We start from the raw sequence: 24,842 nt of genomic DNA, 5'->3' as shown, positions 1-24,842 counted from the left end.
GGTTGAATATTAGTCATTGAATATTTCTCGGGTACTTATTCAAAAGGACGTATGTGATTTTGTAAACAAAGATTCAAACGTCGATTTGTCCTATCTGATGGCACTCCCACGCAAACCAACACCACCAACAGGTAGCCTAAGGCTTCCACTACCAGTCTATGGTGATGGTTTGCGTGGGAGTGCTATCAGATTGGACAAATCGACGTTTGAATCTTTGTTTACAAAATCACATACGTCCTTTTGAATAAGTACCCGAGATTTATGCACATTTTACAAATTGATATTTTATTTGAAATCTAAATTCAAATAAGTAAAGTAATTCATCACATAAAACTGAATCCGATTTTCATCCGCGAGGCACTTTCAACGACATAAACAATGCTAAGAGTCTGTCTCATTTGGAGAATTAAACTAAAATTAAACTTAAAAGTGACATTTCAAAAATTATCAAATAACCCTGCTCGCAGAGCAAGATTACTTTTGACAGATATCGAATCATTTAGCATCGATGTCTTATTGGAATTGCTGGATAGCACCAACCATTATTATGACTGGGTGAATTTCTAATTTTCGAACTGTCACATTTAAGTTTATTCTCCAAATGAGACAGAGCCTAATAATGTTTTTTTTCTGTTTCTTTTATGTTTTGAATATTCATGCGATGTTGGTCAAAATTCTGAGCGAACCCGCATAATAAAAACAACATGTTATATGGTCAGAATCATTATTACGATGTAAGATATAGCTTCTCAGTTTACGTTGCGGTTATCAAATATTTTTCGGTCGATTCAACCATAACTACTCGACATCATCACTAAATGTCAATATACAACATGCTGTTCCTAAAAAGTTTTATATTTCCTGCATTATATGTCAACATTTTATCATACTGTCGAGCAAAAATTTTGCATGCGAAAACGGCCGATTTTTTATGGTGATATAACTTAACAACCCATTCAACATACTGTTATTTGTCAAAAAACCTTACCACAAACTGTTGAAACTTTACATAAGATTGTTCATTTACAGTTGTCAACAGTAAAGGATACTGTGGCCGAACGCACGGGAAAATATCCAATTACAGTTTGTAATTATGTGGGAAGTTGATTCATGAAGATGAATATTTTAAGCTCTGCGCATTAGAAACATCTTTTTGTAAATCTGTCTTGTATTGTTCGTTGAATTTAAAACTGGACCCAACGGTTTGAAATCGCCGGTCCTGCTACTCGACGTTCAAATGGTCGGTCGATGAAAGAATTAGAGAGCTACTATATTTTGTTCATTCCTCGCATTGGCGTAACGCATGCGGAAGATCCTTGCCTTATTCCCGCACTTTCATTGCTGTTTGCGTTGCTTCAGTTTGACAGCTTACCCACGTGCTTTTGTTGTTGCTTCTAAGCTCGGCTAGGCGTCGCGACGTGTCGAAGGGTAGAGTACTATACTTTTGCAAGTAGAAATATTTGCAAGAAAGTTGGAAGTATTTTTTAACGCATTCGATAGACGAAAAATGTGATCTAATGAGATTTAAACACATATTGCAAATGCATTATGCAAGGTATTAGGAATTTACAATTACACAGCTTAATTTCAACCAATAATTAAAATATTTGTAATACCATCTGCATCAGCCGAAAGCATGAACATTCTCCCTAGATTTGAACGGTGATTTGAAACAACCAAAGGCAAAAATTCCTTGGAATGCACCCTTCGACTAAATCTACAATAAATATGCTTTTCATTAATTGTTATAATAGTCTACAACAAATATTGCATGGACCATGCCGGATAAACGCTGTATGAGCTGTGAATTTGTTCTAAGACAAAATATTTATTAATCTTTACCTAAACGATAACTTTAGATAGGCTTCTTAAATACAAAAATAAAGTTCCGTCCAACTAATTACATATGGTTCATTTTTCATTTTTTTCATTTTTCAATTGTTCAATGCTTTCTCGCCATTTGATTCAAAGGCAGATGAAATCCTTCTGTTTTTATCCCTTCCAAGCAATGCACTCATTCAAATCCGTGATGTATCAGATGGTACAGTATGATCATAAGCATTCTATTCGCCTCAACGATTCTATTTGCTTCCATGTCAATGGCGAGGAAAATGTTCGAAAAAAAAAATGCAATTCGTGTATGATTTATTTACTATTGAATATAATGAACCAGGGGCCTCCTTAGCCGTGCGGTAAGACGCGCGGCTACAAAGCAAGACCATGCTGAGGGTGGCTGGGTTCGATTCCCGGTGCCGGTCTAGGCAATTTTCGGATTGGAAATTGTCTCGACTTCCCTGGGCATAAAAGTATCATCGTGTTAGCCTCATGATATACGAATGCAAAAATGGTAACTTGGCTTAGAAACCTCGCAGTTAATAACTGTGGAAGTGCTTAATGAACACTAAGCTGCGAGGCGGCTCTGTCCCAGTGTGGGGATGTAATGCCAGTAAGAAGAAGAAGATAATGAACCACACTACACATTTCTTATAAAGCCTATTTGAAAGGTATCTTTCAGCGAGCCTTTCCGGTTGCGATTAATATTAGCTAAATATAAAACAAATCCACAGCTCCTGAAACAAGAATCATGCATTTTCTACAAGTAAATGTTAAACATTATCGTTAACATTGTTATTGTACATATCCGATTTTCAAAACAATCTGTTTCAAATGCGAGTGAAAGAGACAGCTTATAAAATTATGGGCGTTATTGTTTATGATTTCACCCAAACGTCATAGATGATAGCTTTAAATTGGTGATGAAGGTTCGCTTATTCGACTTGTATATCTACAGAGCTGATTAGCTTTACATCTAAGCGTTATACCGATAAACGGCTTCTCCTGCTGCTTGAGACTTATACTTATATAAGCACTTGAAAAACATATATAGAGATTATGGGCAATGAAAAGCTGTTATATGGTCTTAATCCGGCTTATTAAAGTGCTTAACGGTTTCCTGGGTGGCCTATCATGGCAGATGTTACATAGGACCATTTGAAATTCTTGTCTAGATTTTCTTCCGTGCACTAACTGTTATAACTGTTATAATGTTTGGGACATTTTTTATTCATCTGGCACTACAAAATTGCGCGCACAATCAGGATCGACTACCGTCTGTCTCTTTCACGCGCATTGGTTGCTAAAATGAGATAACGTTGTTTGTTTGGTTACGGTATTCTTCTCGCATTTCATCATCAGGATTTTCTGCCTAACGGTCGGTCAAGTAGAGCTCTGCTTACCGATTCGAGCGATTCCAATCAAAAACCTCGCCCTCCCTTTTTATTTATTACAAAGGCAAAATTTCCACAGTTCGATCGCCATTTGCGTACGTGTACATTCGCGATAATTTGTGGTGCGGCGGAAAAACGTGATAATTTCGATTACAAGTGCGTCGACTATAATCTTTATCGTTACGCAAACGCAGTGCAAGTGGAAGAATTGTGAATAGTTATAGGTATTTGGCGGTTTTCGATTCTAATCTACCCCGGTTCGATTCCAGCGTCAGTGGATTTTTCTTGCTTTTCGGTTTGGGACTCCGCCGTCGTCGTGGGCGCTTCTTTGTGTAGTGTTCAAATTACTGTTCTTGTTCAGTTTTTTTTTCTCTTTCTGGCCTTTTTGCCCTTTCAGCGGACGTCTCGCTTTTTTGCTTTTCCTCGGTTGGGTTTCACAGTGGTTTGGAAATGGGAAAGATCGCATTTAACTGGTTTGAACTAAGCATTGCGGCGATTAGCGATTAAAGGCTACATGAAGAAGCCGAAGGAAGATATTTGAAAAAAATTGCACGGGAAAGTATACGGGAATTTTTTAAAACTCTTCTCAAAAATTCTAGAAGCAATTTAATTAAAAACGGAAAGCAGTACGGGTTTGGACTTGAGGTCATTCCCGATGATCACGTTTGTAAAACAATTTACCTCCAAAAATGTAGTAGCATATTGTACCTCTGAATCCTATTGGATAGTTTAATATAAAATATTAAATTTTTGCTGTCCTGTTTACCTAATTTCCAAATCAAACGGTCAGGGTTTAATGCCAGATTATCCGATGGGCATGCTCTGACGCTTCCAAACCACTGTGAATTTGACCAACACCGTGCACGTCGCGTTTTTATTCTCGTTTCGCTTGTTCCATTCGGTCCGTTGCTGTCAAAGTCTTGCTCTCTGCGATATTTTCTTATTGGAGCGCTGAGAAAGCAGTCAGGCATCGAAAAATGTGCTTTTAGTAAAATTAAAGAAAAATCGTGGAAAAATGATTTTTTCAACAGCAAATCTCGACAAATTATAGTAGTTAAGTGGACATTTTGTGAAGCAGCAGAAGTATGATTCAGCTGAAGTGAAAAGCAGTGCAGATAAGAGGAGAAAATTCCCAATAACTGGAATCCGTATTTGGTGTGGTTCGCAAAAAGTGCAGCTGAAAAGCAGACCAGAAGGCAGGCACCATGGATTCGACGTCAGCAGCTGCCGCAGTGGAACCGGGTGACGATTCGACGTTTGTTCCCGGTCTAGTTATCAAACAGGAACCAGCAGTCCAGCAGAGTGGTGGTGATTCAGTGTCTGGGACCGATAACGACGGTGGGCGAACCATCCGCAAAGTGACGGTGCTGGATCCTTTGAAGCTGAAACTGCTCAGCAGACAGAATCATAACATGCTGCTGTCCGGTTTGAATGCAGGTAATTTTACGTCACGATCATTGGGGAGTTGCTTTATAAGTCAGCTGCTTTCCATACCTATATTGTAGAATTCCAATTATTTAACTCGCTCATTGATTGCGTGGTTTGCATGCGGGGAGTGGTTATTGAATAATCCCAACAGGGTGGAGGCTGGAAGGAGAGGTTCAAGCTGATGCAATAAATGGGGAAAGTTGGAGAACTGCTGCAGCACTGGGAGGGGGCATATTGCCTTTCTATATTGGATGCGAATGGGAGGCAGTGCGTATTGCGTTTTATTTTTAGCGACGAGTTTTCTCGTGTTCTAGTTTTAGGCAATGGTTCGAAGTTGAATGGATTTGGTGCCGTGGGTTAGGCGATGTTATTTTTGCTATGGAGGTGCGGATAGGGTGGGGTTCGAATCCCACTTCTGGTAAAATTAGAACTTATTTGTAAATAAATGACAATTTCTGATTTAAATAAAACTAGCAGTTTTTAGATTACGGGAATGCATAGAAATTGATTTAAAAAAGAGCTATTTTGTGGGGCCATGCCATACTTACCTACATGATTGGCATCCATGATTGAAATCACACGATCAAAAAAATATTAGGTTCGAACTAGTACAACAGCGAATCATGGTTTGAACCATTTTGAAATTAGTCGAAATTACCGTCATTTAAACATACATTATTTTATACTGTTTCAGTACCTAATGAAAATAGCGAATTATAAACTTCCTGAATATTCAGGGGGTATTTAAAAAGCTGTGAAAGTTGTACCTATCAAAAGAAAGATATTTTTACTTAGAATCGACAAGTACCTACGACAATCGAGAAACAATTTTAAAGTTGTTAGAAATAAAACAATACAAGGTGCAAATTGATCATTCAGAGGGTGCGTTGATATTACCAGATTATACAAAGTGGAAACTGATCATTGGTTTGAAAGGTTTGAACTAAAATGTATCGTGGTTTGAACTTCTAAATGCAGTCAAGTCAGTCAAGCTGGAGCATTTTGTTTACGTTTCCAATGAACAAAATTGAAATTTTCTCATTGATTATTTAGACGATTTTTACACGTTTCGAGTTATCTAATGCGAGATAATGAATAATCAAATTTGCGTTTCTATACTGCCTGTAATCGCATAACTGTCTCATATGAATAGGAAACCCCCCGAGCAGCACAAGTCAGACAAAAATAGTTGCGGCAAATTGATTGTGACTGAATCTGGTCACATATCACGTTCCATGGTCACGTTCTACTGCCACAAATCTTTTGTGCCTTACCTCCTACATCAACAGCAACATGGTGGATCGCAGTAAAACGGACGTAACAGCATCCTTTGACAAATTGAATCACCGCGTAGCTATTGCTAAACTGGATTGCCTCGGAATCAATGGTTCTCTCTTGCAATGGTTTCAGTCGTATTTCCCGGTCGCCGTGGTTATTGGAGATCATCAGTCGAACCATTTTGCCGCTACCTCAGGCATTCCTCAGGGTAGTCACCTGAGACCACTGATATTTCTGATCTATTTCAACGACGCCATTCTGACAATCAAGGGACTACGGCGAATTTGTTCCATTGAAGACTGTCACTCTCTGCAACGCCAACTGGATCCCGTTGCAAGTTGGTGCGTGCTTAACCGAATGTGGATGTTAACCTTGATGTTAACCCTTTAAATGATCGATAATCTCTTTCTCACGGAAAAGGAAAACAATAATTCACAAGTATATCTTGTATGACACAGAACTTGAACGAGTAAATCAAGTTAAGGACCTGGGAGTTATTCTAGACTCAAAACTCACCTTTAAGCAGCATGTTTCCTACGTTGTCAGCAAAGCATAAAAAGTTTTGGGTTTCATCTTCAGGATTGCCAAAGAATTAACGGACATCTACTGTCTAAAGTCGTTGTATTGTTGCCTGACTCGTTCCGTTCTGGAGTACTGCTCGGTCATCTGGTCTCCACACTATAATAACGGCGCCGAAAGAATTGAATCCGTCCAGCGTCGTTTTCCTAGATTCGCATTGCGCAGATTACCGTGCCAAAACCCCTTCCGTCTTCCAAGCTTTGAAAGCCGTTGCCGTTTGATTGACCTGGAATCCCTTTCCGTCCGCCGAAGCACAACGAGGGCATTGCTGATAGCAGATCTACTACAAGGACGACTCGACTGCCCTTCTCTTCTGGAACAAATTAACTACCACAAATTAGCAACCCCGATCCCTTAGGAATAGTTCGATGTTCAGGGCTCCTATGCACCGAACAAACTACGGCATGTTCGGTGCTATCGGCGGTCTTCAAAGACTATTCAACAGAGTTGCATCTCTTTTTTGATTTTAACTTGTCCCGTCAACTAATTCGCGAGAGGTTCAGTTCTTTTTTTTAGGAATAGTTGATAATGATAGACCATACAATGTAATCTCGCATTTTGTAATAAATTATGTATAAGTAAGCATCATTGGGGCTAATACAGCCTGTTGATGTATCATATATAAACAAATAAACAAGTAACCTAGGTGGAACATCAACAGTTTGACGCCACAATGCACGGTTCGAGGCCGCATCTCTCCATCCTCGGATACGCCCCACGCTCGCCAAGTCGTTTTGCACCTGGTCTGCCCATCTCGCTCGCTACGCTCCACGCCGTCTCGTACCTGCCGGATCGGAAGCGAACACCATCTTTGCAGGGTTGCTGTCCGGCATTCTTGCAACATGCCCTGCCCATCGTACCCTTCCGGCTTTAGCTACCTTCTGGATACTGGGTTCGCCGTAGAGTTGGGCGAGCTCATGGTTCATTCTTCGCCGCCACACACCGTCTTCTTGCACACCGCCAAAGATGGTCCTAAGCACCCGTCTCTCGAATACTCCGAGTGCTTGCAAGTCCTCCTCGAGCATTGTCCATGTTTCATGTCCGTAGAGGACAACCGGTCTTATAAGCGTCTTGTACATGACACATTTGGTGCGGTGGGGAATCTTTTTCGACCGCAGTTTCTTCTGGAGCCCGTAGTAGGCCCGACTTCCACAGATGATGCGCCTTCGTATTTCACGACTAACGTTGTTGTCAGCCGTTAGCAAGGATCCGAGGTAGACGAATTCCTCGACCACCTCGAAGGTATCCCCGTCTATCGTAACTCTGCTTCCCAGGCGGGCCCTGTCGCGCTCGGTTCCGCCCACAAGCATGTACTTTGTCTTTGACGCATTCATCACCAGTCCAACTTTTGTTGCTTCACGTTTCAGGCGGGTGTACAGTTCTGCCACCTTTGCAAATGTTCGACCGACGATGCGGGATATTTCCCGTATAACTTTTAAAAAATAAAATCTTGCGACCTAGATCAAAGTTTCTGATTATAAAGGTGCGCAAAGAGGATCTTCTTACACTGATTCTGAATGATATTATTGTTATTATGTTGGCAATTAACAAAAATTCGTTCTTATCAAGCAGCGGCGCAAAAAGAGTTGGTTTACTCGCGAACAGAGGTTGCTTGCAATGCCAACAAGCGTAGCCTTTATGAAACGAACAACCTAACTGTTATAAGAAGTAAATGTAATGGGGTATGTAGAGTAAGCACCTCTGAATGTGATTATTGTTCGTGTTCTAGGTTCGAATCCCGTTGCGATCATGCTTTTTTTTAACACTGCACGTTGCACGGGGTCGTACACTAATTACGTAAGCAATTTTTCTAAGTTTTTCGACCCCCCCTCTCCACTTCTAAGATTTTTTTCATGCAAATGATTTTTTATTTATATGGAGCGTAAGATATTGACCGACCCCCCTCCCCTCCCCCCATAAGTGCTTACGTAATATGTGTACGACCCCATATACCTAAATGGATTTTATTAAAACTAATTCCTCATTTTGTACTTATACTTTTGTACTTTGTAATTTTGTACTTAAACCTTGATTATCTAAGGAAGTGCAAGGTTCGACTGTTGGCAAGTCAATTGAAGTCAACTGAGTTGTTCAAATCACTTGCCCTGGTAGCACCGGTTTGATGATGCATTTCAGCTTGTTTTACACAGATGTGCGAAATAAATATAGTCCCATCGGCATTTGAGGAGAACGAAGCGTTTTATCGTAGCTTCTCGGTGGGGGCTGCACATCCGATTCTGTCGCACTTGTATACAAGGGCAATAAACTTGTTTTCATGTCTTGTAATGAATTAAACAAGTTTTGCCTCTCTTTTATCGTTGATCGTTATCTATTGAAAGCGATTTCCATTCGAAAAAGTACAGCCGACGCGCGTGGTCGTGATAGTAGTTACTGAAGATCAAAACTTTTAAATCTAAGAGGGAAAGCAGCCGAATTCGGACGACGCAGTAAGAGTGAACAAAAGAAAAACTATTTGGAAGAAGAAGTGAAAAGAAAAAGGAAACAAATCTGTTGAAGAAAATCGATTCGCCGGGGACGCCATTTGGCGCAGCAAGATGGAGGGCAGAAATCAGGAACCGCCTGATATTCAAAACCTAGCGGGGCAACAGCAAGAAAATGAAGGAATACTGGACTGGAGCATGCTAGGAGCAGCGAGTTGGCAAACACAAAACGACATTACAACAGGAGCAAGGACAAGTGGACCTCGAGGGCGGAGCACAGTCGGAGAAGCAGTGAACATAACCTACAACAGATCAGATCAAGGGCCATACCGATTGTATTTCGAATTGCGGGATACGAACAATGGAGTAAGACGAATTAACAAATACTCACTCGGTAGCAAGCTGCGAAAAATGGATGGATACAAAAGCATATCGAAGACATGAAACAAGTGGGAAAAATCGCATAATGCTCTACGTGAACAGCTACGTGAAAGCAAACGCGCTAATGGAGGAAATCAATCGAGAGAAAATGGAGAATACAAAGCGTATGTCCCAGTCCACCTTGTCTGCGTGACAGGTATAGTCGCTGGAGTGCCGGCAGATATTCCGATCGAAGAGATTCAGGAAGACATACAGTGTGACGTGCCTATTGTAAGCGTAAGGCGAATGACCTGTAAAGAAGGATTGGAAAGATTACCAATCAACCGTATAAGCGTGATGTTCCGTGCAAAAGTGCTGCCGGATCGAGTAAGACTGTTCTGTTGCAACAGCAATGTGAAACCGTTCATCCAAAGGCTAGTTGTTTGCAGTAAATGTCTACGGTTCAACCACTTCGCCGATAACTGCAAAGGCAGTAGGAGATGCGGGCAGTGCCTATCTCCCCACGAAACCGAAGAGGAGTTCAAAAACTGCTCGAAACCAATGAGATGTGCACACTGTAAATCAACGGAACACAAAACACAAGATGAAACCTGCAAGGAGAAAATAAGACAGCTTAACATAAAGAAGGTAATGGCAAAAAGTGCCATCACATTCACCGAAGCCAAGGAGCTATACCCAATATGGACCCAGAACGCATACGCACCACTAGAAAATGCGGAGGATTTCCCAAGCTTACCAAACACATACGTGGAAATGTCGTCTGGAATGTTCTCCAACCCACTACGAGAACAATGGCAGAAGACTAACGAGCAGAGAGCAAAGATTCAACCGGCGGTTAAAATGTACAAGGACAAACCCAAAGACAACACCAAAAAACATCTGGAGGAAAAAGGCCTGGGACCGAAGACACCCAGCAAAATCAAGCGACGCAGTTAAACAGCAAGGCCGAGGCCGGTAGCCAGACCAATGGAATTACCTTGAACAACACGCACAAGGTTTCTGAAAAAGAAAGATGGGAACGATTAACACAAGATGCCAAACGGAATGCAGAAGCAACAGCGAACCGGAATCTGCAAAGCACGGTGATGTCATTCTACGCCGACTTCCTACAAGAGATTGGAACATCCGAGGAGACAAAACGTAAGTTCAAAATATGCACGCAAAAGCACTTTAATCTAACTAGTTCTGTAGTCGAAAACGAATAAAAAAAAAGTAAGTTCTGAAACAAACAAAAAAACTATATCAAAGCTCTATAAACATTTTCTTTAAAATTCGCGGGAGAAAATAAAACAAAAATTTTGCAATGCAACGTTCAGAGTTTGGAAAAGCAAAAGCTGAAATTCGGAGAGTACTAGTAGAAGGAAACTATGATATAGCTATATTCTCAGAGACGTGGACGCAACCAATACTAGAAAACAGCAGTAGATATAGAATAGCTAACTACCATCTAATACCTAAATCTCGTTATGATAATTATGGAGGAGTGGCGATATTACATCACTATGATTATAACTTCATTCCCCTGACACTACGCGATACAGGCGATGGCATACAGACAGGCGCTGTGAAGATACCAATAGTAGATATTGGAATAGGTGCCCTATATGTGAGTCCATCAACATCAAACAAAGATTTCGAAGAGGATATACAGAGGCTTCTTAATCAGCTTAGGGTACACCGAAAAGTTGTATTAGGAGGTGACATAAACGCGCACCACTACCTTTGGGGAAACGACAATTGTGACAGGAAGGGAAATATATTTGCAGACATTATGCTAGGGGTAGATCTGGTCCTCATGAACACTGGGGAGAGCACATTCAGGCCGATCCAGCTAAATAAGAAATCAAGTGCAATAGATGTAACCCTTATCAGTCCTAACCTGTAGAATGACGCCGAATGGAAAGTTCTAGAATTCGGCATAGGTAGTCATCACATGGCCATAGAAGTAAACATAGTCGGCTCGCAGAGAAAGAAGAAATACATATATAACATGAACAGGATAAGCGAAACCTTGGGCGCACTAGGCAAGGAAGATGTGAAAACAATAACAGACCTGAACAGATACGTAACCAAGGCATACAGATAGAACAGGAAGAAGGACGATCGAACGCCGAAACCATGGTGGTCGGAGTAAGTAGAGGTTGCATGGTAAGCAAAAAATCAGAAGCCAGGAAGCAGTTCAACGGGATGTCTACACTAGAAAACCTGCTAGAATATAAAAGAAAAGCTGCATTGTTTCAACGACTTAAGCGAGATGAGATGAAAAAACATTCGAAGAATTTTCCAACGAAATTACACCATTCATGAGCTCAAGCGAATTATGGGCTAAAGTAGGACGATTAACAGGGAAAAAATTAAGCGAAAGGTAACGAATATACTGGAAGACGATAGGAAAGTAGCGGAGGATTTTCTAGATCTGCATTTTGGACCTAATGATCCCGTAGCATACACACCGTCCCTACCTTTAGCCCAGGACAACATTCTCACCATCGAAAAATGGAGCACAATCTTAGCCGATAAAGGGAAAAGAAGATCCGCGCCAGGCGAGGACCGCATAACATATGAAATGTTGAGGAAACTGGATACAGAAGTGGCGAAAACCTGATTGAAGAACTGAACGGAATGTGGAAAAGAGGACACGTAGAGGACACCTTGAAAGCCATAAAAATAGTGGCGATTCCCAAACCTGGGAAAGAACAAACGACACCTGCTGGGAAACGACCTATATCACTAGTCCCCACTTTAACAAAGGTAGTGAATACGGCGGTCTTAGAGAGGCTAAGAGAAGAGGTAGAGGAAAAACAACTATTACCTGAAACATCTTTCGGCTTCAGAAAGGGATCATCGACGACAACCTGTCTATCGTACATCACGAATGCCATCAAGAAAAACAAACGCGAAAAGATGCTAACGGCCATGATCTTCATCGATCTAAGCAATGCGTTTAACACTGTTGATTGCACAATACTAGCACAGATACTATACGACATCAGAATAACACCAGAATTGGTTGCATGGATACACAGCTTCCTAACAAATCGCAAAATAATATTCCATATGAGAAAAGAGACAATAACTCGAACGATAAATAACGGTCTACCACAAGGAGATGTGTTGTCGCCAACGTTATTCAATCTCTATTCTGCATCTTTACACGAAATACAGGAGGAAAATGTGGAGTTAGTACAATACGCCGACGATTTCGGCATACTTGTAACAGCAAGGAATTTACAAGAGCTAAATGAAAAGGCGCAAAATACAGTAGACAAATTCATTGCAATAGCAGAGAAACTGAAGCTAAAGATCAACGGAGCTAAAACAAAAGCAATACTATTCCAGAACAGCAATAAAGAAATGGACATACAAATCAACAATGAAAAATTAGAGACAGTACGTACACACCCATACCTAGGAATCACTATGGATAGATACCTCAGTTTCGGTCCACACATACGAGAACTGCAGAAGAAAGTGGTGGATAGAACGAATATGTTTAAAGTCCTAACTGGTATTAAAAAAGGGGCACACCCATCAACTATGATCAAAATCCACAAAGCGCTAGTAAGGAGCACAATCGAATATGGGTGCATGATACATAACAATGCCAGCGCAACGAATCGGAAAAGAATAATTACCGCGAACAATATGGCTCTGAGGAAAGCGACAGGATGCACCAGGTCTACGCCATTAAACACCTTGGCTGCAATTTCAGGAGAAGAGCCAATTGAGCTGAGGCAAGCGTACGTCACATCGAAAGAAATAGCGAGATACTTCGAGAGGAACAACGTAGTAGCTGCACAACTCAAACAATTAATTCGACCAGAAGACGACGATATGAGCAAGTACTCATACCTAGAAAATATATTTCCAACATCAGAACATGTTCAACAACATAATTCCAATCACCAAAATACAGACTAAAAATGTCGAAATACATGCATACCTTGACGGAATGGTTGGCAGCAAAAAGAACGCAAATCCAAGAAACCTTAAACAAAATGGTTTTGTACTTGCTTAATGGACCCTACAAAGAAAAACAGAGAATCTACACGGACGCCTCCAAGATTGGAACGAGATGTGCTGTAGGCGTGTATGTGGAAGCACATAAGAAAAGACTGTACTTCAAACTAGAAGAAGAAACGAGTATCACGTCAGCGGAAATTTTGGCTATTCGGATAGCAATGGGATATATCGAAGAAAGGGAAATGAACAACGTCGTAGTACTCACCGATTCCAAAACTGCCTGCGAAATGCTAGAAGACGTCCAAGCACTCAGAGCCGGACCTGAGATACTAGCTGAAATACTATGCATCGCCGACCGTCGGAATACATCTCTACAATGGGTACCCAGTCACACTGACCTAAATGGGAACGAGATAGCAGACGAGCTGGCCATACTAGGACTCACTTGCGACGATCCACCAGTTTACCGCAATAGGATTCTTCGTACCGATTCACAATTTCGACTGAAAAATATAAAACAGGAGAAAGCCGAAAACTGGTACCAACAATATTCAGCTGAAAAGGGGAAAAATACTATGAGATACAACCATCTTTTGACCTAGAACCATGGTTCACAAAAACAGACATGTCGGGACCAGACATACGGCTTACAAACAGATTAATGGCAGGACACGATTTCTCCAAATACTGGCTGGGAAAAATGAAATTAACAGAGAGCGAAAACTGCGATATTTGCTATGTTCCTGAAACCGCAGAGCACACAATTCTGCGATGTCCGGTATATGATACTATTAGAGCAAATTATAGTTTTGGAACAAAATTCACTAGCTTGACAGAGCTTTATAAAACTAAACAAAAAGAGCTTTACTCAGAAGTCATCAAATTCGTTCGACAAACTAATCTGAATCTATGACAAAAGTCACAAATGTCATAAATACAAAAACAGAACAAAAAAGTTAAAAAGTGCATTTTGCATAAAGTGCATTGCGTTATGAACGTTACGAATTGCATCTGGTCATATCTCGGGAACTTTTTCAAATCGGCGTATGTAACCTTTTGATCAAGCTGAGAAAATGAGCTTGAAAGTTTTCAGATTTCATTTTTATTCCTATTTAGAAACTAATCATTTTTATTGCAATTGAATACACCTCAACGATACATTATGAAAAGGTTCATCGTCACTGACCCTGAAATCTGCACTGCGTGTGAACATTTCAGTTATTTTGATAAAAATATATGTTACAACGTTCTGCAACAGATAAATCACATACGTCGTTTTGATACGTCAGTATGACCGAGGTCATGCTACTTTCGTCGAAATGTTACGCTGCTCCGTACGCTGCATTGTTGATACGTCGAAATGTTGCGTCAAGTTGAAACGTTTCACGCACATGCGACAAAAAATTGCAACACTTACAACACGACGTAACAACATTTGCTGCAGAAAAACAACGTAAAATGTTTTTCTTAACGAAAATCAGAATATTTAAGCGACATGCTTAATTTTGAAATCAGTGATGAAAAAGTACAAGCAGACGCACGTTTTAAACTATTTAGTTGTTCGAAAAATCTTTTTAAAGTACATTTTCTGCTAAGCGGTGTATGTGCAATATTTTCAACAATGATGTTACACCGTTTTGCAAAAAATTGATTTACATTTTAAAAAACACATTTTCATGTAGCTTTAAAGATATACACATTTTTAGATGAATTTTATGCCATATGCTGTTGAAAACGGGTTTGTTTACAATTTGCGACATACGTCGTTTTGAAAAAGTACCCGAGAATGGTCTTTGCTACCGGGCCAACAACAGAAGTTGACAGCTGACAACTTCGATCAAGAAAGAAGAAGAAGAAGAAGAAAGCGATTTCTGCAAACCCGGTAGATTGGAGATAGGAATGATTAAAGCCTTTTTTTCCATGCAGCTCAGCAACGGTACCAGTAAAGCTGCAGAGCACTTGTTTAGTTGAGACGAAGAAATGTTATGCGCTCCGGGTAATGTATTGGAGAATTTGAGCTTTCCAAATGCTTGAGTCCGCATTCTTCAGAAATTTCAAAAAAAATAAAAATAGGTTTTTACCAGAACGATTTCAAAAAGTTAACTCCTAGTGTGCCGCTGTAAACGCGCTCAAATTGGCACAGGTGCTTAAATGACTAAGTGGGCAATACAGAAGTGGGTGGTCAATCAAGTCAACATTTTTCTCTAAATCGGGGGATTTGAAATCCAGTTTTTTTCATGATCTGCATTGCAATCTTACCACTGGGCTACGGAAGATCGGAGGATTAATCGTGTATGTATTGTAGAAATTCTGTCGAACACGAGCTGTCGTACAGTATATAGATTACGTACGACATGTAAGATGTGACAATAATTGATAGCATTCTCAAACATTCGCTGCATTACTGCAAAGCTTTTGCTGGAACAAATATGAATTCCTTCTTTTGTCATGTTGGTCTTTGGATAACGAAGGGGGTGGTAAATAAAAAATAAATGCATAAATTGCTAAATAATGATAAATCGTAAAACTCATCAGTTTCTTAAAGAATTTTCTGGGAAAGCTCAATATTTTATTTATTTTTCCAATCAAATTTTGAATTTCACCCAAACAATAAAAAATCAAGGGGGCGGTGACAGAGGAAGAAAATAATATTTGTTCCGGCTTTATTGAAACCTCATCCTTCCAACTCTCGAACAGAACCTGAATGCAAACATGGTTAGATTGGTAATTGCAGCTTGCTTGCGGCACACGGGGCATCGGTCTTCATTTATTAGGTGCGTCATGCGCTTTATTTAATGCCGTTCCATCATTACCTCCGCAAACGTGGGTGTAGAAATATCTTATTATGTTCTTCTTCTTTTTGATTCTAGCCAAAGCAAAAGCGAAACCTCCTGCTCCTAAACCACCACCGCCATCATCGCCAGCGGCATTGACGGTAGCGGAAACAGAAACACACCCGAAAGTGACCGTACCCAGTAGAGAAACAGAAGTTTCGGCAGCATCATCGCAGCTACCATCAGTCACCATAACCAGAAGTGCACCATCAACGTCCAAAGCGGGATCAGGAGGCGGCGCGACACTGTTCAGAAGGCAAAAAGCTGTACCGGTTGCCATCGCACGCAAACTAGCTCAACGAGAGAAGGCTAAGCCGCAACCCAAACCGGTTGAAGAGTCGCAACCTTCGGTGGCAGAAATTCCCTCGGAAGCAGTTCGATCCGAATCGGCCCAACCAGAACCTGTTGCATGTGAATCTGTTGAATCTGCCCCGTTAGAATCCGAACGCTTTAGGCCCAGTGCGCCCGTCGATGAGAGCAATCAGCCTTCTCTAGTAACGATAAAGCGCGAACCTCCCGAACAGTTAGCACGCCCGACGGCATTCCGCCGAATTAAACCGAAAGTGGCAATATGTCTCAATACGAGTAGACCGAAGAAATCAATTCTGAAAAAGACCAGTTCGTCGGAAGGGTTGCATTCAACATCGAACGAATCGAACAAATCTTATTTGAGGAATTTGATTCCGGAGGAGACGATTGTGCTGGAGGATGACGACGACAGTGCCGAAGATGAGAAGCACAATGCCAAAGGCGAAACTATGCAAAGGATAGAAAAGACTGTTGGAGATGAGTGTGAGACCCGGGAAAATGTACGGCGAATAGAGGAAGTCCGCTTCAGGGCAGCTGAAGATCAGAGGATACAAGAAGAGGCAAAGCAAATGGCAGAAGAGCAGTGTAGGATACAAGAAGAACAGAAAAAGCGCGAAGAAGAAAGTCGAAGAATACAAGAAGAGCAAAATAAGCGACGAGACGAAGAGGAAAAAAGACAACAAGAAGAAGAACAGAAAAGGATTAAGGAGAAAGAGGAGCGAGAGCGGTTGGAACCGCTCCGTGATCGTGATAGAAAAACTTTTCAAATGCCTTCCGAAACCTGTAAACAGCGAATGAATCCACACCAGCAGCATAATATGGCGGATGCAAGCTCAAGGGGGGAACCATTGCAAATCCCTAGCACGACCACACCGGATTATGTTACTGTTGAAAAATCCGATGTGGCTGATCAGGAGACTGTTATTGTTAATGCTCCTGTTGAAAATCAGATAGAACTGGTGCAAATCAGCGAGAAGCCTGCTGTGCAGGTGACACCAAATCCCACCAAAGAAATCCGTCGAATATCGCGGCTCCCTCCAAGTGTGGCGATGAAGTTGATGAAATGTGTTGCACTGAATACTTCAAAAAGTAGACCGCAAGAGAAAGCAATTGTACCTGTGCTGACAAACCAGAAAGAACCGGAACCAACGACTGAAAAACCTTCTTCGAGTACAGATTCACAAACAAAACATATTAAACGGATATCGAGACTTCCGCCGAACTTGGCCATGAAGCTAATGACCACGGTTGCTGACAAACAGCAGAAATCGACAGAGACTCAGGACAGCACGGAAGTTATTGAAAAGCAGAAGCAGCCATCTGCCCAATCATCTGTAAATGTAGGGGGAATCGTAAAGACTGAATCACAAGAGGAGCGTACTGTGATAACCGGGGAACCTGCCTCGGCGCCGACAAAAGAAATTAAACGGATAGCACGGCTACCACCCAATATTGCATTAAAGTGTTTGGGTGCTATAATTAAAAATAAAAATGTGACAGTGGCCTCTACTGTGACGATATCTGACGCAAAACATGTTGAGCATAAGTCTCGGTGTAACAACGATAAACCTGCTGGGCAATCCGAAGGGTCAGCGCATTCAAGAGAGGGGCCACATTCTTCACAAGTTCAAGATACAAATCGTGCCAAAGAAATACGTCGGATATCGCATCTGCCTCCTCAGATTGCGAAGCGTTTAGTGGATTCCTTAAAGCAGAAAGGAATCACTGTTCCAAAATTGGATCTGGAAAAATCGACTTCTACCGTCAAAACAGTGCCTGCAGATGTACAACAACCTCCCAGTGAACCATCAACTCCATCTTCGGTGGCATCAATATCAGAAATCAAAATAGAACCTCAAGAACCTTCCACCAAATCCAGGCAAAAGGTGGAAATTCTATCACAAGTTATCTTACCCACAGCTTCATACAATTTGGAGGAACTTTTAGCTGGCAAATCAACGGATGATTTCACACCTTCAGAAGCGATGATACTTCCTTTACCGATGCCAAGGATACGAAAGCCAGTGCCTGATGCTTCAGTGGAGTCGTTAGCATCAACTGTTAATGATTTTCCGATACAGGACAATCCCCAGTCAATGCAGGTGGTACCAGAAAAACTAGCTTCAGCAACCTCAGTTCCACCACCCGTTACTACTGAATTTCCGGAGGAAGAACACGTGATAGTGGAAAATGATATCGCGTCGGAAGTTACAGTCACAACAGAAAATGAAGAAGTAATGGACTCCACGCATGATGACTCTGGAGAATTGATCATTCCAGAGTGCCCAATTCCTCTGGATAAGCCAGTGCAATATAAAGTATCAGAGCATTCGCATCCAACTATCGTTCCGCAGCATCCACATGTGGAAACCTTGCAATCAACAGTTCCCAGTAACTCGATCAATTCGAATGTTCCTGTTCAATATTCCGTGTCATGTTCTTCCAATTCTCAGCAATCAGTTTATCATCATAGCATTCAAGCCCCCATAATAGTACAGCAGCCAGCAAACGTATCCAATTATCCACCACAGCCTGCTACATACTTCACGAAAGCACCAAGCAGTACTCATCAACCTCCATCGCAACAAGCTTACCAACCGCAGTTTACGCTGATATCCCAACCTGGAGCCAATCCTGCCCGTATAGTAAACCAGCGTATTGTGTTGAATCCTGCTAGCATGCGCAATATTCAACGCCCTCGGTTCCCTACAGCTCAGATCGTTCTACTACGACATCCCACACCGATCCGAGGACGCATAGTTCCTCAACCCCAGCTCCAGAATGATCATCAACAGCAAATGCAGCAGCATTCCCGTCAGCATCTTACGGTTCCTAGGGCGGCGTTCTATCATCGCATGCCAATCGTTGGCCAATCTCAACCATCGGTCATTGTTCCTACACCAAGATACATAATTCCAAGCCAACACTCACAGCAACAAATTGTGCCTCCCCAACGCCCTCAACGTCCTCACGTCGACGTTGTCCCGGACCATCATAAAGCATTCCAACCCATTCAACAATCACATTCGCCTCCTGTATTTTCCATCGCTCAGCGTGCTCAGCAGCCACGTGTTATCCCGAAAATCATAATCGATAGCAGTTATGTGGACCAACAAGAACGTAGAACTCCGAGCACCCCAAGCAGTCCGCCAGAACAGGATCATTGGAAAATGTTACAGACCACTTCACCTTGCTCGGAAGCGATCAGAAACAAACTTCGGGAAAAAGTCAAGTCCAGAATGTTGCGGCAGGATACAAAAGCAGAGAATACTCGTCCGGAAGCACCGACTGTTGTGCCGGCTCGAACTGTTACCAAACCTGTAACTCCGCCAGATGTTACTAAAGCAGTTACAGCTGTAACACCACCAGTTGTAACTAAAGTCTCTTCGGCGAAAACTGCCGTGGTCGTTCAGCCTCCGATGATACCGCCTCGCAATGCCGTAGTTTATCATCCGGAAGACTTCCAGCAACCACGGATGCAAGGCGTTCGACCACAGCCGGTGTTACCCAAAGCCGTGGACTCTCGCATCATCAAGCAGTACTTTTCTCATGGTAGAAAGATCTACCTCACCAAGATCAGCGTTACAAAACCAGCACCTCAGGTCTCGTCCGAACCTCAACAGCCAGTTGCTCCCCAGCAATACATGCATTACATACAACCTCAAACTGAAACGGACTTCCATGGTTTCCCTCAAGCAGCGATCAAGAGTGATCAACGCATTTTTCAACAATTCAGCGAAACGGTCCAACAACTGGAACGTAACAAAAGATCTGAACTGGCAGAAGACAGTCCACTTGAAATCCAAAACGTTCAAAAGCTGCACGGTAGGATGAGGAACCGGAAGCCAAGTGTTGTGACTGCAGTGACGACGCATGGACTGAAAGGAGAAACGTTCATCATCACGGAGTTTAAGGAGCTAACGGAAATAGCGCCACCAACGGAAGTGCAGGAGTCAAAGGTGACAGCAGAAGTGCCACTCAAACATCCTCCAAGGATTACTAAGCGAAGAAACACCTTCGTCGTGGATGATTCGGATGGGGACTTTAAAATTGATCAGTTACCACGGGTGGACTCAACAAGTCAGGAGGATAGCCAAGAAGATGATAAAGCACCGGCAGCGGAAGTGAAGGTGAAAATTGAGGACGAGGGAAGGCTGCAGGCAGTGGACGGAGGAAAAAGCGTTTTCGATCGGTATGTCAAAGAAGAGGAGTCCGAGTCAGAATCTAGTCAGGCTGACGAGGATTTGGCAAGGGAAATTTTGGCGTTGGTCGAGAAGGAACGGAAGAGCTTAAAAATTGATTCCCAAACGAAAAGGATTAAGAAGCGAAAGAAGCGCCGTAAACGGCACAAGAAAAAGAAGGAAAAGGACGGTACTGAGCAGATGGTGGATCTTCTGATGAAGCATGTCAATCAGGAGTCATTGATTGCGGATATTGTGGAAAGGCAGCAAAAGAGGTTGCCTGTTGTTGAAATTTCGGACACGGATGAGGATCAGCGTGATGTGATGCATGTTCGTGTGAAAAAAGATCCGGATGCCAACGAAGACATAGTTGAGCGTACAACAAGTACAACTGATTGTGACGAGTCGGAGACGGAGGGTATTTTCGCTGAAATTTTAAAGCCATTTGTTAACCAGGAGAAGCTGGCAGTAGAATTGGAAGATACTGAAGGAGTGCCGTACAAAGCGTCTGAGGAACAAATACAACTATTGGAAGAAGTTGTTTCTGAAAAGGAGATGGTTTTGGCGGAAGAGACGATAGATCCGCCGGTAGAGAGAAGTGTTTTGCTTGAACAAGGCCAAACGTCAGAAAACCAGAGCGAACCATTGTATGAAATCATTTCATCGGCTTCCGAGCAGCAAACAGTGCTTACTGTTCCTCAAGAGACAACGGCGGAGTTTGTTTTGCAGGTGCAGGAGCCGACGGTAGAATTAGTAGCTAAGGAGCAAGCCGATACGCCAAACGAAAGTAGTCCAGTGAAGGTAGCTGCGGATGTGCAAACAACACTTGAAACACCTATGATTTCAGCAGAATTAGAATTAGATAATCCGAGTACTATTGCAACTAATACAATATGTGATCAAATCTGTGATAACAGTGCCTTACCGGCGGAAGCCCCGCCGAAGAAAGCACCTGCTCTTAGAGCACTGAAACGCAAGCTCAAACCTACGTTGGTTTCCCGATCTAAGGTCCGAAAAGTGGATCCACCAGTGATTCCTCAAGCTGCACAGATTCTTCGAGCGGACCCAATCGAAGATGATATCGAAGACTCCAGTGATCCGTTCTCGGATCGAGACGAACGACCGCCTGTTACAATGCGATCAGACGAGGAAACTCAATCGTGTGAAGTTGGAGTTGCTGAACAAATGGACGCCATCAATCGCACTGTTCGAGAGCTGGTGAATGAATGGGATTCCGACGAAGGTGTTGTAGCGCAGCCGTTGAAGAAACCCGTTTCGTTTGATAACAACGGTAATCTTCCTTGTCGCATATCGAAAAACAATGCGCTTAAACGTTCTGCAATACTGAATGCTCCGGTTTTGGAGGTTCCCGTTGAGGAAAGTGGCGAAGAGAAAAGTCAGGAAGTAATTGAGGAGACGACAAAACAGGTGGTTTCCAGCAGCGTAAAGTCTGTAAGAGTTTCTGTACTGCGGATGGATTTGTTGGAGCAGTCACACACTCCTGAACCCGCTGAAATGGCAGAACCAGAGGCTAGAGAGAAGACTCCACCTAGAATTGAGGATGGCAGCCACTCCGTAGCAAATTTGCTGAAAGATTGGGATGATTCACCGGTGAAACATCAAGAGGAGAAGGTCACAATGTATGCAAGGGTGCTGTTAGATAGAATTAGTAGTGACCAGCTCAACCAGTTGAATCACCCGTCTATAGAAAAATCAAAACCAAGCGAAATTCTAGTGGAACCGGAAGATACATCTGCCAGAAATCCACTGCCAACGAGCAGCAACGAGAAGAAAAATCAAGATGAAACGGAGATCAACGAACCAGAAAGAATAGTTGCACGTTTCTCACTGGGAGGATTAGATGTATCAGAATTGCCTGATAAGAATAATTCCGTATTGTCGCAACCAGATGTGCCCTTACCTGTTGGAGAAGTTGATACGCAGATAGTTGTTGAAAGCCCTTGCAAAAGTCAGCAAACAAACAATGCTTCGAATGATAATGAATCTCCTACTACTCGGTCGAAATCATCCAAAGAAAACTCTATCCAAGATTGGATTCAAGAACCACCGGTTATCGAACCAAATAAGCTGGTTCCGAACAGAAAAAAAGCTTTGCGCGGTAGAGCTGCATCTGTTCTGTTGGACCCGGTGACACATTGTGCATCTGAAAATCAGAAACCTGCAGGCAGGACTCTGAGAAGCCGTACTAAATCAATTTTTGCCGATAAGGCACCTCCGATAATGGAACCGGATACAGAAGAACCGTCGGAACAAACAATTGAAACTAAATCGGAAGATGTTAAAGAAATTTGTACTAAGGAGGTGATGGAGGTTGCAGGGGGGACAGCTTGTGTGGCTCAAAAGGAACAAGAATCGAAAGAACCATCCACTATAACTACCACTGCTAGGCCAACTCCGGTCATTCGGAATCGAGTTCCGATTCAGATATCCTCAGAAGACGAAGATGATGCCCCGTTGGCCAAGCGCCGCAAAGTGCTCCGAAAAAGACGTTCAATGACGCGCCAGGGGAATGCTATCCGTGATCTCAACGCTAACAAACGCTTGTTCAGAGGTGGCGTCACAACTCACGAAAACTCTTTCATCATAGATGGCTCCCACCTGGGCGAATCAACGTTCATCAAAACCGAGCCTGAGGACGTGCCGGACACTCCTGAATATGAGCAGGTCCCAAGTGAATCTTTTGCCGTCACTTTCCCTGATAACCATTCGGAGCGATTGCTTTCGGTTGTCACTGTACACAATAACCAGGTAGTGCATGCGCAAGATTTTGCCGCCGGATCCACTCCACCCCGGAATCAGTACTTTGCCAAAGATTTTGTTCAACCAGCCGCAACTTCAACTCCCGTCGCGGAATCGTCGGCTCCCCCTCTCTCACAAGACCATGTATTTGCCACCCCAGAACCAGTTCGAGCGGCCAAACGAAAACGGCGCACGAAGCAGGAAATGGAAAACGATCGCATTGCAAAGCTTAAGAAAGATGAGACAGAACCACAGTCTGAAGTACCTAAACAACAGGAAGTACCTAGACCTCGAGGCAGACAGTCCAAAGTTTCAGCGCCAATTGAAGTAGCAGCTATTGATCCATCGGTTCGTGAATTCCAATGTGCCGCTTGCTCGGAGACTATTCCACGCCAAAACTGGGATGCTCACTACATGAAGCACAGCGGTCTTACCTATCGAGTGAATGTCGATCCGGTGATTGACTTGACGGACGAAACAACGGCGGTGGCCACCGTGACCCGCTTCATGAAGACCCACCGACAGGTGACCATCTACTGTGACAAATGCAACGTGGCGAAAAAATCGGCCCTCGGATTGGTATCGCACCGGCCGGTGTGTGGCATGACGCGACAGGAAATTGAAAACAGTAAGATTCCGTGTGAGCATTGCGGCCGGAAACTAATGTCAGTCAGTATGAACTGCCATCTGATGTCGCATTGTTCGGTGCTCAAACGGCAGAAAGTGGAGCAGTTGGTAGAAAAGCACGAGGAAGCGCCCGAAAATGCAGACGTCGATCCGGAGATGCTGAATCACCGAGGGATGGTGAAGCGACAAGCGACTGCCAGGTAAGATATTATATTTTTTTGTAAAGCTTTACGATCGTATGTTTCAAATTAAAAGTGTCTCAATCGTATATTATTTTTTCGAGAAATATAGAAATCTAGTCATACTCCTAGTTTAGTCCTTTTTCAAAGATAAAAATATGGACGATAGTTTATTATAATTTCCGATCGAATCATCATCGGCAGTGTGTAGTTTGTCTCTTTTCGTCTGCCGCAAAATTATAACTGTGGTAGTGCAACACGGAGCGGCAGCACAAACACTCACTTGAAACACGTGGTTGTTGGCTGCCAATTTTACTTCCTCCTTAACCAATTTACTCACAACAAGATGCATTCGACGGGGAATCCTGTCCCATTGTCCCTATTGAAAATTGGTCAAATCGAACAATGGGATCGAAACTTCTGACCAAAATATAAATTTTAAAGCCTGTTTGAGAAAAAACACGTTTTTGGCACTTGAGGCTTAAGGAAAGTTGGGCAAAGAAAACAGCTTTCTGAATGATTCATCACCGGCGGTGTGTCGTCTGTCTCTTTTCGTCCTTCGACACTCATTTAAAAAATACGGATTTATGTAGTGGTGTGTTGCCAACCTTTATTCCCCCTTAAGCATATCCAATTTGCTTGCAACAAGTTGCGT

The 24,842-nt window shown here is 42.5% G+C and overlaps 1 protein-coding gene across 4 annotated transcripts in view; it reads left to right on the top strand.

Moving 5' to 3' along the window:
- Positions 1-3,223: 3,223 nt before the first annotated feature.
- LOC134227155 (titin) overlaps positions 3,224-24,842 on the top strand; it is a 31,437-nt gene continuing 9,818 nt past the window's right edge. The window contains exons 1-3 of one of the 4 annotated variants that reach the window (XM_062708456.1): positions 3,224-3,451; positions 4,259-4,664; positions 16,168-24,208. In XM_062708456.1, the coding sequence (XP_062564440.1) occupies positions 4,433-4,664; positions 16,168-24,208 (8,273 nt within the window). In that variant the 5' untranslated portion in view covers positions 3,224-3,451; positions 4,259-4,432. Of the gene's footprint in view, positions 3,560-4,145; positions 4,665-16,167; positions 24,209-24,842 lie in introns of all 4 variants that reach the window. The other 3 variants (XM_062708457.1, XM_062708458.1, XM_062708459.1) reach the window with 3 other exon arrangements.

The sequence above is a fragment of the Armigeres subalbatus genome, chromosome 3 (genome assembly GCF_024139115.2).
Source record: "Armigeres subalbatus isolate Guangzhou_Male chromosome 3, GZ_Asu_2, whole genome shotgun sequence".
Lineage (NCBI taxonomy): Eukaryota > Metazoa > Arthropoda > Insecta > Diptera > Culicidae > Armigeres > Armigeres subalbatus.
Note: the sequence above shows the minus strand (reverse complement) of the source record. Positions and strands in the feature narration are given on the sequence as shown.